The sequence below is a fragment of the Ambystoma mexicanum genome, chromosome 10, assembly GCF_040938575.1.
Source record: "Ambystoma mexicanum isolate Mex_15411 chromosome 10, UKY_AmexF1_1, whole genome shotgun sequence".
Taxonomy (NCBI): Eukaryota; Metazoa; Chordata; class Amphibia; order Caudata; family Ambystomatidae; genus Ambystoma; species Ambystoma mexicanum.
Window position 1 is genome coordinate 1,319,500,937 of NC_090932.1, and position 19,186 is coordinate 1,319,520,122.

The 19,186-nt window shown below is 44.0% G+C and overlaps 1 protein-coding gene across 3 annotated transcripts in view; it reads left to right on the forward strand.

Moving 5' to 3' along the window:
- The window catches only part of TTC28 (tetratricopeptide repeat domain 28), a 1,396,661-nt gene that overhangs the window by 769,804 nt on the left and 607,671 nt on the right, over positions 1-19,186 (forward strand). For all 3 annotated transcript variants that reach the window (XM_069619361.1, XM_069619362.1, XM_069619363.1), the window contains exon 5: positions 6,122-6,629. In XM_069619361.1, coding sequence (XP_069475462.1) covers positions 6,122-6,629 — 508 coding nt within the window. The remainder of the gene's footprint in view (positions 1-6,121; positions 6,630-19,186) is intronic.

The following is a 19,186-nucleotide window of genomic DNA, read 5'->3' on the forward strand; positions in this document are numbered from 1 at the left end:
GTGTTATTTTATAGCACTTACGCTTAAACGCTTTATATTGAACAAATATACATACAATATCACTCAACCTGTGTTGGTACTCACTTATCGACCTCAGAAGGATGAAAGGCTGACTTGAGGTGTTTAAGAACAGACTTAATCAGTGACTCTCCCCCTGAAGTGTACCTGAAATGAACCTTTAATGAGTCTAGCAATTACTCTATAGAATTCCAGAAAGACACATTTTTGTTATTCCTATTCTTTCTTATTTAGGATCACTGCTCAAAATGTTACACTTGTGGAACCCCCTGTGTTTTTAAGAGGCCTGAACAATAAAGCCAGCTAGTCCGGAAACAAAGAGCCACATGGCGCTGGCCTCAGCCCAGGTGCTTACATTATTTTTTTAAAGTGTTCTCTTTAGGGTAGCAGGGGCGACCCCTGGCGACCCCCACATGACTTCCCTGCAAGTCTGAACACATTTTATTTTTTAAAACTACTGTTTTAGGACTGTGTTACAACTAGAATCACGATTCCTGGCGAAAGCACAACATAAGTCTTCCCCTGGCCAATGGCCATTTCCACGCACCCTTCTGACATCATGTGAACTAGCCCATTTCATGCCTTTTTGATACATGTGAAAGTAACAAACTGGGGCTAGGATTCCCAGCAAACTTTTAAAAACAAGACATCTGATTTCACAACGGTGAAGCAAATCCCTGCTTCAGCCTGTTAGATTTACACACAGGGAGAAGGAGGTGAATCATGGTCTGATACCATTGGTATTTTTTTTCCATATGACAAGCAGATGTAAACATAACAAAAAAAACACTACCATTATGCAAGGCAATAATAGCTCAGTGGGTTAAGCACTTGTTCCTGTGATCTGTGAAGGGCCACTTCCTCTAGTGCAAGGGTCTGCAACCTTTGGTTCTCCAGATGTTTCGAACTACAATTCCCACAATTCTTAACCATTGACTATGCTGGATATGGCTCATGGGAGTTGTAGTCCAAAACATCTGCCGAACCAGAGGTTGCAGATCCCTGCAATACTGCACCGTTTCTGCTGACAAATGGTGTCCTCAGCTGCAACTCCTCTCAATATTATTTATTTGGGTGTTTTACATGTTTATAGAGCGCTACAACTCCCATGCGCCTCAGAGCACACACAAAGAGACAGGCAACAGTAGAGTCAAACCGGAGGAGAGAGCAAGTAATAGGAATAAATCTAATCCAGAGAGTTGAAGAAGTTTTTGATCGCTCTCTTAAATGTGGTCAGTGATGGAGAGGATTTAATGAGAAGGGGCAAGGAATTCCATTCCTGGGGTGCCCTCACTTCAAAGCTGGTGCCTCCAAACTTCTCTATGCGATAGCGGGGTTGAATTGAAAATTTGGAATTATTAGAATAGGTAATCTTTCATGATTACTAAATTGTCCTTGATCATGTGTATGCGTAAGGTTAGCACATTGGACAGCAGACTTTATTCACTTCCACATAGATTATTTGGTATGCTACAGTACATTGTTTTTTAAGTTCAAGCAGCAGACTACAACTTTGCAACTCCAAAACAGTTTGGTAATAATATTTTGTATTATATGGCACTTGATGCCAGCATCCTCACGCTTATAAGCACTCTTTTGACAGTTGTTATTATTACATAGTTTATTGATACTCAAATGATTGACTTTGGAGCGATGAAGGGCTGAGCCCCCACTATTATTATTATTATTGTATATATTGAGTGCAGTCCTAGCTTCGAGAAGCAACGGAGCGCTTTACGGAGGTAAACAACAATAGCGATACATAACAGAGCTCTTTACAGAGGTAACAACAGAACAGATACATAGCAAGGGGGGATAGGGAGGGGCACAGAGGAGGGGTAGAGCTGTACAGGATAGCAGGGAGGAAAGGTGTGAATGGCATCTAGTGAGTCAGGTGGTGCGCGGGCGACATGATGGCCTAGGTCTTGAGGAGGAGAGACTACTTGAAGAGGTGGGTCTTCAGTTCTTTTCTGAATTGCTTGAGCGTGGGGGCCAGTCTGATGCTGATGGGTGGGAGGTTCCATAGTCTTGGGGCATAGGCAGAGGAGGCTTGTTTTCCGGTCCTTTCCTTTTTGAAGCAGCGAATTTCAAGTCTCCCCATGTCCTGGTTTCTGGTGGTTTGCTGTCCGCCGGAGATGCTGAGGTTCTCTGTGAGGTAGCTGGGTGACTTGAGGGCGACTGCCTTATAGATGATCAAAATGTAGTCATACGCGCCCCTCTGTGAAAATGAACACGGCCCATTGACCTGTTCTTTGGGAAGGTACCTACTCGAGAGTCCGCAGGCACACTTTAGCTCATTGTACCTTTCACAGATGGGAAATACCCATTTGCATATCAGTCTTTGTCCCGCCCACAAGGGCAGTCCAGCACCGAAATGCTATGGCAAATCCCTTCTGAACAAGAGTACCAACAGCAACCCAATACACGTGTTTCAGCCTTGTTGGGCATCATCAGTGAGGTGGAGCTGTGCCTCTCTGAGCACAGTGCGCAAGGGGTCCACGTCTGGATGACCCTGGGAAACTTAGGGTGCATGTGCATCCCCATATGTATTTTTCCTACCCTATATAAAGAGGCATTTTACCGTCTCCTTTGCCAGAAATAGAGCTACATGTTTTGCATATGGGGCCGACATGGTGCCACCAACCACATCGTAAATAATGTAGGCAATGGCCTGGTATTCCTTACCCTAGAGCCATCCCCGAGTATTACAATGATTTCATTGTTCACGAGTAAAACATCCTCCACGATTCACTGTCGGTCTGCTGCCAAACATCCCTTGCCATCCCCCTCCTAGGAGTGTGTGCGCATGCGCGTGTGCGGCAAGTCAATGCAGGCTGCTTTGACCTGCCTGCTGAGAATGCCACATCCGGCTGGCCCTTGTGTGAGAGCGTCACCTCTTTCAGAGCTCAGATTAAATTGATATCGAAAGCGTGTCTTGGCACTCAGCATGCAGACACGGGTCACACACCGGGAGGTGGGTCAGAAGAATGCATTACCTCACGAAGAGAGGACCCCGGGTCAGGTGCTGGACTTACCCGCTCACGATTGAATATTGCTTCCAGACTCCACCAAGTCAAAGGAATGTGGCTATTATGAAGCCCGGCCAACCCTCAGGCTACATGCATGTGTCTAAAGAGTAAAAGCAGATTACAGCTGCGTCGCGCGCAATTGCAAGGAGGGAAGATTTTCTCATAAAGGTTTCCTGCAAACATGACGCTAAACAGTAAATGCCACTGGTGGAGAGAATGTCTTTGGCTCAGTCAAACACATAGCAATGTCGCTATATGTCGACGTGTGTTCACTTCAAAGTTACGTAGTAGCATGTGTTCTCTTTGCCCATATTAATGTTACGCATGCTTTCAACATGCCAGGATTGCGGGTGGACACCGTCTGCCCATTAAGGGTTCAGTCGGTGCTGCCTGTGACTTCAAGGTCCGCTCACTATCCCAAAGCTAGCGCTTAACTCACTGAGCTAACTGACTGGCATGTGTAGTGTAGACGAAGAAGAGTGTGTTCAAGCGGTAACATCATCACAGCATTCCTTGTGGGCGCTGTGGATGAGGACATGGCAGCGGAATTCAGTGTAAAGTTGCGGTTAGTTTCTGTGACTGCTGTCTGCACCTTGTTTGCCCATCTAGAAACGTGTGTTGAACCCTAGGTGTGGACAAGGTCAGAGTGAGTGACTCCCTCTAGGTGAGTAAGTTAAAGGCGCCATCCTAACTGCAAGCTTTGTTTTAGTCCTGAACATGGCCAGCGTCCCCAGGGAATGGCCAGTATTTTCTCTGACAATGGTAGGTCCTGTGGTTGCCGCTCTTGATGAATGGGTGTCGGGATCCTTGACTGCTTGAATTGGAATTTAATTGGAATCATGCCAGTTGTGCTAAAGTACATGGTTGCAATGCTTTCTAAATCTAAAGCCCATTTCTGGAAATAGCCTATGCTATGACTTAGGTGGCATGGGGGCATATTATTTTATTTTGCTGACAATTTTTCTGTAGCGTTTACATGGCTAACAAGAGTATCAGAGCGCTTCACAAAAAACGTGTACAAAATAGCAATAAAAAATATATGACAAAACATTACAGCAATCTACGTAACTTAAGAAAACAGCCTAAAATCTTCAAATTCAATCAAAGCGAGAGATACAAACATTTCACAGCTCGTAACTTTCTTTAAAAACATTTTTCATAAAACAGATAATTGAATCCTGTTCACTAAAACGCCTGTACAAAGAACAGTGTGTTTACTTTCTTCCTAAATTTGAGGTAGTTTCCAGTCTGTTGGATGTCTTTCGGGAAAAGGTTGTAGAGTTTAACGGCCGCTTCTGAAAAAGATCGTTTCTGTGTGATTAGAGCGTTTAAAGCCTGGAACCTCAAGCAGCAGACATGCTTAAATCCAAAGCCCTCTCTGGCCTCCAGAGAATTTTAGTTTTTGTATTTAATAGTCAGAAGTTCGAGCATAAAGTGTTTTATGTACAACAAACAGAAATGTACATTTTATCCTGAAATCAATAGGAAGCCATTCAAGTTGAATTCAAATAGGAGAAATATGGCCAGATGGACGCGCTCCGCTGACTACCGAGGCATCTGCATTAAAGACTGATTCCAGAGGAAGCGAGGTATTTTTGGGAAGCCCAGTTAACAAAGAATGTCGGGCATCAACTCTAGAGCTGACCAGCGACTGGACTAAAGTGCAAAAGTGCGACTCAAGGATAAAAGGCTTCACAGCTCTTAATGTAAATATTTGAACGTTCACAGATTTTACTGTAGCATTAATATGAGTGTTAAAAGAAGGATGGGTATCTAAGAAACAACCTAATGATTTTGCTGTAGAGGCAAACTGAAAAGGGGTGCTTAAAACCTTTTGAGTGCTGCAACTTATTCATAAAAACAGGATCTGGCTTAATATGTGAAAATAAAAGAAATTCGGGTTTTGAGGGATTCAGCTTTAAAACGTGTTGCGCCATCCACCCCTTAATGTCCAACAAGCATGCAGCTAGTTTTGTAAAATCACCATTAGAGGATAAGCTGGGTATCACTTGGGTGTGGGATCGCTTGACGCAGTGAATGTGCAGTAACAGTGTCCTGTGATGCAGCAAGGAAGGCGACGTTCCTAATGCCGCTGTCCTTCCTGGATGCAACGTCCACGCGGGACTGCATGACGCAATGAATGTGCTGTAACCAAAGCGTCTTGTGATGCAACAAGGAAGGCGACGTTCCTAATGCCGCTGTCCTTTATTGATGCAACGTCCACGCGGGACTGCATGACGCAATGAATGTGCTGTAACCAAAGCGTCTTGTGATGCAACAAGGAAGGCGGCGTTCCTAATGCCGCTGTCCTTCCTGGATGCAACGTCCACGCGGGACTGCATGACGCAATGAATGTGCTGTAACCAAAGCGTCTTGTGATGCAGCAAGGAAGGCGGTGTTCCTAATGCCGCTCTCCTTCCTGGACTACTACTAGTTTCCCCATTTTTACATGGATACTACTGGTGCATCTTTTTAAAAGTTCATAGACATTTGATTTCTTTATAGTGCCAGAAAGTCATGTCAACGTCAGAGTGATGTGTTACAAATCCCATGTAACATAATAAAGTACTTGCTTAATCACAGGTGTACATATTTACCAACTTTGTAGAACGTCAGAAAGATGAAAGTCGCATACATGATCTATTGGGCTACAGAAATCATTAAGTCACGTTTATATGTCATGATATGCGACATTGTCCACAAAATAAATTGCTTTTGTACATGAGGCACGTCTGCTAATATTGATCGCGGCTTAATCGTGTTCATGCACGGGGACTCTAGATGGATGGATGATTATAGGGCAATCTAAGGATTTGTTAGGATCGCCTCAAACTACACGAGCATGTCTGTTGTGTTCTATATCATGTTTACAGCCTTAAAAAGTGACTCATATAACAAGCTTGCAAGACCTTCAAGATAGTATCTTGGACTGAATTATAATTATAAATATTCATATATCATATCATATCATATATCATATCATTAAAGTAATCAGGACCTGGTTGGTTTCTGACTTTCTCAGTTCATTGTGCAATTCTGGCTTCTCCTAACACATGTCTTGTTTCTTCCCGCAGGCAGCGTCGTCGGCGTTGAGCAGCTTGGGACATGTCTACACGGCCATTGGGGATTACCCCAACGCCCTGGCAAGCCACAAGCAGTGCGTTCTCCTTGCCAAGCAATCCAAAGATGAACTCTCGGAAGCAAGAGAACTGGGCAACATGGGCGCTGTTTATATCGCCATGGGAGACTTTGAAAACGCTGTTCAGTGTCATGAGCAACATTTGAAAATTGCCAAGGACTTGGGAAACAAGCGGGAAGAAGCTCGGGCCTACAGTAACCTAGGCAGTGCTTACCACTACAGGCGGAACTTTGACAAGGCCATGTCTTATCACAACCACGTGCTAGAACTGGCCCAGGAGTTGACGGAGAAGGCCATTGAGATGCGTGCGTATGCAGGGCTGGGGCACGCAGCTCGATGTATGCAAGATCTGGAGAGGGCCAAGCAGTACCACGAACAGCAACTGGGCATCGCGGAAAACCTCAAAGACCGAGCAGCGGAAGGCAGAGCTTCTTCAAATTTAGGTAAAGATAAATTCATTTTTGATTTCTAAGAATCATGGTCAAATTTGGACAACTTCATTCAAATCTATTAGTGCATTTTATGGACGAAGATTATTACTGTGTACTGTTTGTTGACAGTTCTATTCTGCAAAGGATTTTGGAGGTTGTTCCTGCCAAGACACCTTATTATTTTTATTTTTATTAGATATAATGCATGGCTTGAAGTGAAAGAGCTTGTTTTACATGGCCAGGTACAGTAATTACTGTATGCCCTAATGTGCCTTCAATTGTCTTTGAAGCATAATTGCCACGCACAAGTGATTATATGCCAGACAATTAAATTAGTCGACTTCATTGTAGCTCCAAATGAAAGGTCTTGCATGAAAAGTAACATTGCTTTGCTGGCTATAAAACAGAAAAGCCACCATAAAGATTACATTGTATAGCTATAGCGCTGTGCTTGTGACATTGGTCTGTGATCTGGTAATCGAGCAGTAAATTACTCTATGAACAAATTCAGCGATGGGCGCCTAATTACTACTTGAATCGCTTCGGTGGCGCTGGTAATCAACCTTATGTCTAAACACAATTTTGCTATTGTTTGAAGTCTACTGACCCGCTCTCTATTTCTAGGGATAGGAGTGCCTGGGAGAGAGTTAGTTAAATAGGAACCTGCAGTTGTGAACATGTGCCCCTTGGGATTTTCTGCGGCAGACGAGAAATGTATGTACATGCATGGAATTGGGGATATCCTGCACTCGATCAAGAGGGTGCTTTTCATCGATGGGGTCCTGAGTGTGCCATAGTCAGCAAGAGTGGTTTGAACTGTCCAGGAAACCCTCTCAAACCTGGGGTGAAAAACATTGTGAACCGTGCAGGCATCCTCAGATTGATGCTTGCCCTTTTTCCGTGTCCCTTCCTTCCACCTTAGCCATCCCCATTAACTAGTGCCTGAGTGAGTGAGGGACAGTGTCCTGAGGTCACATGAATTCGACGTCAAAGATATCCTCCCCACTTCTCTCATCCCCCCCCCACACACAAACTAAAGTACTGATCTCCTGGGTTGCTCTCAATATTGTGCTGTGTCCTGCACCCTCCCTTAACCTCTTCAAGGGTCCGTCCACCCCTCAACCAAAGTCCTTTAAGACTTGCTGTGCTGCTCTCGCTCAAGGATGTTAGAAAACATATCTTTCACTTGAAAAGGAACAGAAAGGCTGCTTGGGAGTGACGAGTGAGTACAGTCTTGGGTGTACGCACACCGCCCATCCTCCTCCACTTCCCGGCACTTTTCTGTAATTACATTTCTTTCATTTCGATTGACACGTTTCATTGATTTGGTGAGACTATTTTTATGAAATGCTGCAACATTGTGGTTCTAGGTGCGTTTGTCAGATTTGACTATACGTTTGTAATTCGGGTAGGTGGGCTTTATTATGTTGAAAAGCATTCCATGCGCTTTGAAACACTTGTGTATAAGCGCATAGTCAATAAACAATCAATCGATAAATCCATCCCTTGGTAGTGCACCTCTGAGATTCTCTAAAAGCCTAAAGAGTTCACTGGGCTCGGATATTGGGAGAAACCTCTGTCTTTGGTTCCCAAGTGGGAACACAGTCACATGGCCCTGTTACTTTAGATGCCATTGGATTTCCTTATACGTTGTGTGCAGGTACCCACCTCAAACACCCGCCACACTGGCAGTGACAGCACCGCTGTTCTCATCACCCGTGCGTAGAACTTCAGTAGCCCCTATTGGAAAGAGTTGATGACAGATGACTGGAAGGTGCTTTCCTCTATCCGGTATTTCTCCACATGGGAGTAATTTTAGGGGGGGGGCAGAGGGTGTTTGTCCCCCCCAACGTTCATGGCACACCATGTTGTCCCCATTCATTTGGCTGGGGCACCTATTTTTTAGATGTTATGTCCCCCCCAACTTTTTCAGCAAAGTTACTCCACTGTTTCTCCATCACCATTCCTGTAGGTGGCGGTGCTTGATCGAGGCCAAGAAGAGCAGGTCACGTGGTGCTGTCCTCTGACACAGGTCCAGTGCCTTCTGGAGTCTGCGACCCTCAGCTCCTGGTCATTGACCCCCGTGATTTTGGCATTTGAACAAGTGATGGTTGATTAGATGGGTGGTGACCACATGAGGTTGGCAAACAGTTTTGTAGTGGGGGGTCTAACTTAGTATGGTGCCCTTTGGGTAAGAGTATACAAAGAAAGTGTTAAGACCCAATATTCGAGGGGTTTTCAGTAAAGGCTTGTTTTTTTATTCTCACCAAAAAATAAGGCCAACTAGAATGTTCCACTTTACAGTAATCTTTGTTGCTATTGTTCTTAGGTCATTGTCAAGCAGTGAGCAAAGGGAAATTACATTTTTAGCTGATTCCTCTACTTCGGGTGTGTGATGCAGTGCAGGTTTTCATGCATCGCTGTGGATGTGTCACTGATTGATATGATATGGCATTTATAAAGCTCCCGTACTCAAGTGTTTCTAGGCGCGACAAGACAAGACATTCGCTTGTAGCATGCCCTAGTCTACCCACTCTGTTGCTTTATGTACACACTACTGGCCTATGTTTGGCTATATGGATTGGAGTCCAGCCCTAGGAGGATATTGCCCCCTGTAGACCTACTCAGAGCACTGCTCACTACTCACCTGAACATCACACAGCTCCAAAACTGCAATAGAAATATCCAGACTTGTTTGATTTGCCCAAGGATGGGCGTAGGGGCTGCCGGTGCCTTATAGGAAGTAGAAATATGGCTAATTATAATTATTTTGCATTCTCTTAGCCTTGTGTTTATTAGAGACCGGTCTCTGCTATTAAGCATGGTATAAAACCTAAATTCATGTGTTCATTTGTTTATCTATTTTTATAATTATAATTCTTTTTTTATAATGCGCTTAATACCGAAGAGGTTTCTTAGTGCGGACCCAGGATTTGAACCTTTGTCGACGAGTCTGTTGCCACTGAGCTATACTACCCGTGCAATACTTAGCGATTTATAACATGCTACATGCACACATAGTTGCTTCAGCGTGAAAGAAAGAGGGTACTATGGAGAGGTAGGTGGGGAGAATGGGAACAGTAATATAAATAAACAGGGGGTTATCTGTCAGAGCAGACATTCAAATTGCATCGGGCGCTACTCATTTGTGAAGAAAGTAATGCCGAATGCAGATTTGATTGGTTAAGGCCTTCCTATCAGGAAGGCCCCATGAAATAGTAGCGTGATATTAGCAGTCCCAGCTCTGCAGCCTGCCCAGAGCTTTGAACCATTGTCCAGGCACATCCAGCACCCCCATGCTTTCCCATTCTAAACCTTGCTCTATATAATCAAGCCATCAAGTAAGCGAGGAGACTTCAGCATAGCTCAACGCTTCAAGTTGAACCACCCTAGGCGCTTCCATGAATAGAGAGTGGCCCGATTCTACAGTCATGATGTGTAGTGGTCACAGTTGCCAATAGTGTCAGATAAGCGGACTTTGGCACAGGAAGGTAAGGCGATTTGTGCAGGACCACATGTTTGGTAATAAGGGGAAGCCTAGCCAAGATCAAAACGCAGGTCTCTTGATTTTAAATTGCACATCTCCTCTTGCAGCAGTAGGGGGCTCTCAAACCACAGAAGAAGAATGTATTTCTTTAGTGGCGCTTCTCATAGGGGCCCTAACCTTTGGGAAAAAGATAGAGAAATGGTAGTTTGATTGGGGGGTGCCTTAGAAAGGCCAGACAAGGTTAGTGAGAGCCATTGGCATACCAGGCTAGCAGTCGTGCCACCTACTATAGCCCAGCACTGCAGACCTTCTGTAGACACCAACCTTCTCAGTAATTCCCTGAATTTCCCAATCCCTATATGGTATTTCACATGTGCCCCAATAAAGGGCTTGCTTGAGAGTACAGGATGCATGTTATGTGTATACCAAATGTAAAACCTAAAACAGCGAACACCACACTATCCTGATTTTTGTTTTTATGTTTGGCGATTAGGTGGCACTAAAGCACCACCTATAAGCCAAAACTATTGCATTAGAGTACAGCTGGGGGGAAATGGAAAATGAGGAGGGTCACACAGCGTGTAGGTGTTGTTTGGTTATGTACCCACTCATGGCCATGCTAATCCCTATGGCCATTCCCACGCAGTTCCTGCCCCTTCCAGCATAAAACACTTCCTCCTGGGATCTCTTTACTTTACCAAGCCTACCATCAAGTGCCTACCAATGGTTTTAATAAGCAGTCTTTTCTGAGATTTAATGACTGCATTGGAGCTGTAAATGCACTACAGGTATAAAGAAATGTCTTTACCAAGTCTGCCTTCATCCACTGTATAAGAACTATGCTTGTCCTTCAATTAAGTCTTGTTTTTAAAAGCACTGCAAAGCCGACATGTGTGGCTTTTGTAGGTTGCCAGACATTTGGTCGAAAGAAATTGGTCGACCAGACAAATGGTCGAACCAATTTAGTCGAAAACCAAATGGTCGAAATTTTTTTATTTTTTATTTTAACCCTTTTTTTAAATTTTTTTGGGGGGGTCCCCCCCCCCAACCCCCTTTTTTTCTCTAAAAACCCCTTTTTTAACTAAACGAAAACCCGAAAAATAAATATATAAATAAAAAAAAATTCAACCATTTGGTTTTCGACCAAATTGCGTCGACCAAATTGCAGTCGACCAGTTTTTTTTCGACGAATTGACTGGACACCGCTTTTGTATACTCATTATGCATTTGCCACACTACTATAGGCCCAGTCATGCGTTTGCTGTTGTTACCATTGGTTGCCCGTTAATACCGCTACGGCAGTGTCTTGTCTGGCAAGTCCCTTCCCATGCCCACACAAAAGCCAAAACTGTTGGCATTGCCAATGCTTGTTTAAAATAGCTGCACTGTGCATAGAGAGCCGCAGTTCCCCTTTGCAAGGTAATGCTGAGCCTACGAGCCTTGCTATAGACATTGTGGTAACAGTAAAAACGTGGTGTTTTCAGCTCCTTGTTTTAAGATACCACCAAACTATGAGCTGGGATTGCATGTCATTTCTAAGGCATGAGAAACATAGACAGTAATGCAGGGGGTAAAATAGGGGTTATTTACCGCATGGTACGGCATGCCTATGAATCCCATGTCATTCCAACTCTTAATGAGGTATTTAAAAAATAGGAGTGATGTCAAATGCCACCTTTTACTGTTACCACCCTATGGGCCCGATTCATGGAATGTTTTGCAGGATTCAAAGTGACTTTGCACTGCCGACACAAACCCTGTTTCATGGACCTGTGCAAAGTGTCTTTTTGCAGTGCAAACTGCAAAGTCAGTGCAAAGTCATTTTTTCAGTACAACATTAACTTGGCACTGCAAAAATACACCTAGCACATTTCCATGAATCAAGGTTTGTGTCGGCAGTGCAAAGTCACTTTTCAGCAGTGCAAAGTCATTGTGAACCGTGCGAAAAATTCCATGAACCGGCCCTATGTGTATTGAATTACAGGGGAGGGCTGCTTCCCGCGCGGTTTATCAGGGGCACGAAGGCCCAACCCCGGGAGTTGTGACTGAGCCAGGCTTACTGAGCCAGGCTCGGGGGGCGTGCTAAAGGCCGCTCTGAGCGTCTCGCCCCGAGGCTGCTCTCGGAACCCAGATTGCAATAAGCTGCTTGGATCACAGGCGGGATAGCGAGGGGTTCCAGAGGGCCTCCTTTGAAGGGCCGGGTTGCCGGGCCAGCGCTTCCACTCACAGGCTCCCCGAACAGGACCGGCCCTCGTGGTCTTCTCCTTCTGCTCTGTCCCGGTCAGGGAGGGGCTGGGTGCTAATTGGGTACATCTGGCAACGAGTGTGGGAAACGCGCCGCAGTGTTGAAAAAAAAAGGTTCATGTGACTTTTAAGAAGGTGAACCGTCTTACATTATCTTACCGTGGGGCAAAGTCGGCGCACTGCCAAGCTCGTCTCTTTTGCTTGTGCCTGGTACACGTCTGTGTTGCAGATGTGGCAGCATCTGGAATACCAAATGATCACGAGATAAGCCTGGTGTGCAAGGCTCTCAACAAAAACCCATGTCAGGCTGGTATAGTTCATCCAGTCCAGCAGTTTTCTTTATAATACAATAAGATAGCTCATCAGGCGAAGTGCTCGTCCCAGCTATTTGTGCTCAGCCTGCAAGACACATGTTGCAATGCTGGCACCCTGCCACCTTTCCAAGGTGAACATATCGAGTACCATTAAGATTGCTTAATAAAGCACGTCTTATTACAGCACTTAGAAGTGGGAGGAATCTTGTGTGAAGCACTATATAAAAACATGCCACTATTTGTATGGTGGGGGTTGTCGTCCTGCAGAGAACACTTTGACTCCTCATCAATGCCTCCCCAGTGTGCACCCAAGTTATCGTCATGTGCACCCTACTCCTGGAAGGTGCCACCTAGATACGTTTTATTATGGAAATCTTGTTGGCAGAGAATTGCAAGGAGATATATCACTAAGCTCCCCCCGCCCCCCAACCCTACATTCAGAAGTGTCCATCTGACCCATGAAAGGAAAAGAGGAGGAGGAGGAATCATGGCTGTGTACAAGGAAGGCGTCCAGGTGAATGCATCACCCATCAGCAAGGATCCCGGACTCCACATTCCCCCGCATCCACTGCACTGTCACCCACTGTCCCTCTTTATAATCTATCGTCCGCCATCTTCCAGTCCTGCTTTTAAGGGCAGTTGCTCAGACTCGTTGCCAATCTTGTGGTGGAACACAAGCTCCTCCCTAATGTGCATAGCGACTTCAACATCTGGTTCAAACAAAATGCAGGCCATATGATATGATATGATGGGTAATTTATAACACGCTTAATACCCAGAGGTTTCTCAGCATGGACCGGGGATCGAACCTGTGGTGCTCCGTGTCGTCTTGCTGCCAAGGCGAGCATGTTGCCCCTGAGCTATCCTCCCGAGACGAGGCCACCTTTCCCTCCCCGGCGCTCTCCTCCAATGAGAGGGGTGTGCCTGTTAGCACACCTCCTCCATTCTCCCCCTGCAATGGGCGAACGAAACAGAAGTACGACTAAAGTTGTATGTGTGTTTTATTTAGTCCTACTTCTATTTCCACGGCCCGTCCCGTTTTTTAATTTGTTTTTTTAATCTGGTCACCCTACCTCCACATCTTCATCCACCCTGCAGCATTCATCTCGTCATTCCCTTGCTCGTCAAAAACCTTCTAGAGAAAAACAACAAATACTAGTTAAGCAGAGAGCATGGAAAACTCTCCACCGAGAAGAACTTAACACAGTACAGAAGAGTTGAAATCCAGACGTTACCCTACCCTGAGGAAGTAGCACTCCCAGTACAACATTGGTTCTTAAACTCAACCAACTCCCTCCAACACACCATGCCCGACTGAGATTATGGACATTTATATCTGCACCCAGCTCTTGCACCGTGGAAAAACCAACAACATCCTGGATCTATCGCAAGTGGTTTTCAGACAACAGAGAGGAACGAAATCAGCAAAACTATCCCTGTGAGAGGACCTTAGAATCAGCCCAGAAAGAGAGGATCCCTGTGCTTCTAGTCCTCTTGGCATGCCAGCATTGACTTACAGAGTCAGCCATACTATTCTGATGTGGAAACTAAAAACTCTGCCCGGACAGAAACAACTAGATGGAATCATTCCTCACAGATAGAACGGAAACCTCTTCTACACACCTTTCCACTCAACCACAGGTAACATCACCTGTGTGGTACTAGAAGGATCAAACCTGCCTGCGCTCCCGGCTAGATGGCACCACTGCTGAGACTCATCAAGACACCCAGCCTCAGATGCTGCTTTGCAGATGGTTTGGGTGTTTTTGACCGCATTATTTTTGATCACAGCAAACTGACCGCAATGTATCTACTCAGGGACCAATTTAAATGCACATTCATTTTTAATTTGTCTTTGTTGTCCTCTGCCTCCAATTTTAAGGAAGAACATGGGGAGCGATGAGTGGTATTCTCCCCGTTTTCACCTGTCCACCTAGAAACCTTGCAATAATTGCTCTTTCAGTATAAAAGCTGGATGACAAAAATGACATGCATTGGGCATCCACGAAAATCCATGGAAGAAGCTGCAAAGTATAAAATATGCAGGCTCCAGAATACTCATACTTCGACTGGACAAAAGAGAAAATATGATACCCAGGCCTTACAAAACATACACAGCTCCTCTCCTCTCATAGTTGAGCAGTTTTAATGAAGGTCGAGTGCCACTTGCAAGATACACAACCATACTGGCGAGTACAATGACATTCTGGTATGTTTCAAACTTTGTTTGCAGTAAATGTCAAATAAAGGTTTCGCTGTGCGTGTCTGGCCTCTGGGTGGCAATAGAGCCCCAAACATGCATTGGGCTTATGGTGACATTCACCATTTACAAGAAGGGCTGGGAAAAGTTTTGTCACCCCTTGCCATGGGTTGAGTGCCTGCCTCTTAGTTCAAGAAAGTTGACTAAACTACTCAATCTGCAGGTCTAGTGGGATTGTAAATAATTTACGAGGCCTGATCACACATAACTCTACACTGGTTGTCCATGTGAAGAAATAAGGACTATGCATCACTTATTGAGCCTAAAACACTGGGGGTGGGTGGGGCAGAATGTGGCCAAATGACACCCTACCACAAAACAACAGGGCTCTTCCATCATAGGTATGAACACTGAACTCTAGAACACACTGCCAAAAGGAATACATTGACTCCAAGACCACCACGACTTACAGAAAGCACTTAAGACCTGGCTTCTCACCAGATCCTAGGGAATGAAACATTGCTTTAGGAAAATTGAATCTCCCAGACTATAGCCACAGAAGCACTTCTGCCAGGCCCAAAAGAACACTGGGAAATATTACAACTCACAAGGAGTTTATTATAGGCCAAAACACACAACCCAGATCAAAATGAATATAAAACAGACACAGTCCATGAAATTGGCAGAAGACTGCACGATATGAGACCCCATAACCTAACACAAGATAACATAACATAAAACAACATTTATAGTGGAAAAGGAAAGTCTACAACTATCATCATGCAAAGGACAGGAAAAGGACTGGATGTGATTCATCCAGCTGACATGGGCCTTGTTGAGAGCTAAGAGTGTATATGTGCTTATGTTATGCCGAAATTGGGGCTACATCCTGTCGGAGGTGGAGAGGGGGCATGTTGTCATTTTAAGGCTTACAAGGCCTGTTCTAAAATTTGGAAACTCCGGTGGGTATGTTGAATGACCTATGAATACACTTAAAACAGCAACATTTGATTTGATATTTTCCTTAATGAATTTTGTGTTTCTACCATGGCAAGGAATTCACATTGCCGGCAAAGGTGGGTGGTGTGTTTGACCAAACGGTCTTGGAGGTATGGTCATAGCTAAGGCTTAATAATTCTTTTGTGACTTTGTGTTTCAGTACATACGCAGATGACTCACCAAGGTCTATTTGGCTGAGCCATAGACGCAGACACCAGAGGCGGCCGGTGCATTTTGTTAACTGATGGGGCGTAAATATTTGGCCCACATATGCCAGAGCGACCGAACGTAGCGAGGGAGCCCGCACCACTCAAGGGAGGTTGGGGCAGTTCCCCACCCCCCGAAAATATCTTTAAAATAATGTGCGAAAATTGTGCATTTTAGAGCACACTTTTTAGTAAATTGGGTAAAAAGCCAAAAGGTTAACTCATGAAAACAATCCGATAGATTAAAGTCAGCAACAGTACACAGGAGCATTTCTCCAACACACTTTCATGATGCCTTTTCCCACAATATGTGCCAGTATAAAAATAATTCACACTGGCTATGCCCATACATTTCCATGCGGACTGCACCCTAGAGCCCTATTATTCCTCCATAAGAACATACTCATGTTTGCTTTGTGCATAATGCCAGTAATGATACTATAAGAAAACATATCTAAGTTTGTTCGGCCAGTATATGACAGTATCCCCTAGTAAGAACATACTCTAGTTGGCTTTACCATTACAAATGAATGGCAAAGTATGAAAACATGCCCAACCTGGCTGTACTAAAATGACAGTTGAGCTACATAATAACAGTTATCGTGCTTGCTTTATCGAAGATGCCCAATTCAAAATGTAATACCACAATAAGAAATTACTAGAATGGCTGCATTGAAATGCCAGTCTAGTTACATAATACCACTGATCCTGCTTGTTTTATCAAAGATGCCCAATGCAAAATCCCATGCCTCAGTAATAAATGGCTAGACTGGTTGCATAAAAATGCCAGTCTTGCTTCGTAATAACACTTATCATGCTTGCTTTATCAAAGATGCCCAATACAAAATGTCATACCACAATATAAAATGGCTAGACTGGCTGCATTGAAATGCCAGTCTAGCTACATATTAACACTTATCATGCTTGCTTTATCAAATATGCCCAATATAAAATGTCATACCACAATAAGAAATGGCTAGACTGGCTGCATTAGTTCCACCAAACCCGTTGTCTCCAACAGGACACCCAATTGCACTCTCTGTGGACAAACGTCCTACTAAGTTATGCACATTCTCAGATGTGTGTTTGGATAGATCCAAATTCAATGTTTATCAAACATGCATATCGAAAAACAAATTTTAGCCCAGGGGGCTTACATGTAGTAAACTGAAATGTATTGTTGATCGGGTTGATCCACACCCAACAACCTTAATCTCAACTGAAAAATTATATTTATATGTTTACCTTTGCTCATGGAACTCTTTACAAATCCAGAGAAGGGTGGCAACCATTTCTCCACAACATCAATCTTAAAAAATGCATTGTGTCTTCACGGTATTCTTTCTATAGCAAATCAAGTCCAATAGGTTTCACATAATTGCCGACACATTTTGGATATAGACTCCATCATCAGGGCCTAGAGCTGTCTTTTCATCTTAATTCAGTAAAACAACATTATAACCTATAATACAGAACAGGTAAACATTCTTCAACTTTATAGCTTGTCATATCTAAAACGTCTATTCTGAAAAAATTATATTCAAAGTAGTGCACTCATTTTGGTCAAATTTCACTTAACACTAACCTCAAACGCATATGGTGTGACCTTGCAAAATATCCAGCCTGTGTGACAGAATAGATAACAATTGTTTACCCCAAGGGTTCCTGTCACTTCAATCTCATTTACAGCCTCATGTATTATGTGATACTGGGTGTCATACTCACCCAGCATCAGCCATGTTTCCCTTAGCCGGGAGGATATTTAGATGGCCAGGTTGCTACTGTGGAGAATTAAACATGGAAAAGCCATGTTATGGGTAGTGTAGCATCGAAAACTCATTCATCTAGGTGGTAAAGTACCATAACTCCTAATATGCATGTGATTTTTGTATTCCAGTGGGAGAGAATCCATCCGTCACTATGTTTAACAAAGTTAACTGAACTACAGAGTAGCAACGTGTCCCTGGAGAGTTAAGGATCATTCGTCAAATCCAGCCTGCCGTAGCAGGGTGCTTAGCACATTACGGACTGTGCGATCCATCAATTCTAATCCATATAGTAAATAAAGTAGCCTCAAATACTTGCGCATCATGGTGGCATAATGCCATAAGCAGTAGCATGCGTATGCCATTTGTAATGCCTTGGGCAGGATTCTATCCACCACTATGTCAACCGCACAAGTCTGCAGCGTAGCAGAGTGTCCCTGGAGGGTCATGGATTGTTCATGAAACCAGCCTGCAGTAGCACGGTGCTTCACCCATCATGCACCAGCCGATCTGTTACTTCTTCAGAGGTATATTGCATCAAAACCTACCTTGGAAAGCTCAAGGAATTATGAACGCAAGGCAGCCGACCAAAAGGACGTTCTCTCATCTTGCTCCCGTGTATACACTAGCTGTTGACATGGTCACCCTGCGCATTTGCGAACGCATACAACTGGCGGCTGGCGGCCATCTTGGTATGGGACTTGCTGATAGCCATTCATGGCACTACATGAAAGGGTAAGTTCCATCCTGCTTGCCATTCCTGGTTCTTTATACCCAGTTAACGCAGTTACACAGAGTGCAGGGCAAACAGCCAAATAACGGCTTGCTGTCCTGCCTCCATGTTAAAGTTCTAGTTGACCAATATAGCCCTGCTGGTACATATCTATGCACTAAATCTACCTATTAGGATTCTAACTCACAAGTCATGTAGAACTAATTAAATGGAGATACTAGTATCTCATTGGATTACAATGATTAACTGTATAAAGTAATCAGGCCAGTGATGCCATCAAATGTGGTAAGGAATTTACAGGATTAAACTAGGAAATTCATGTTGCAAATCAAATGTTGGATGCAACCTATCTGTCTGGCAAAAAACCAGCTCACATTCTTGCACAGCTTTACTCAGCCAGAGATTTATAACATAAGTATTGTCCTCTCTAGGCACACATGATCCTGTTTATAACAATCATGGTTGACATTTGTGGTGGTAATACAAACAAATAATGCTGCTTTGAAAATAGACAATTGATATTATTGAATCTTTAGACTTTAAATATAATCTGGATCATGGTAGTGTATGATGTTCTATACAACTATAAACCCTGCAACCTTTTCCTTAGCGTGATAGAT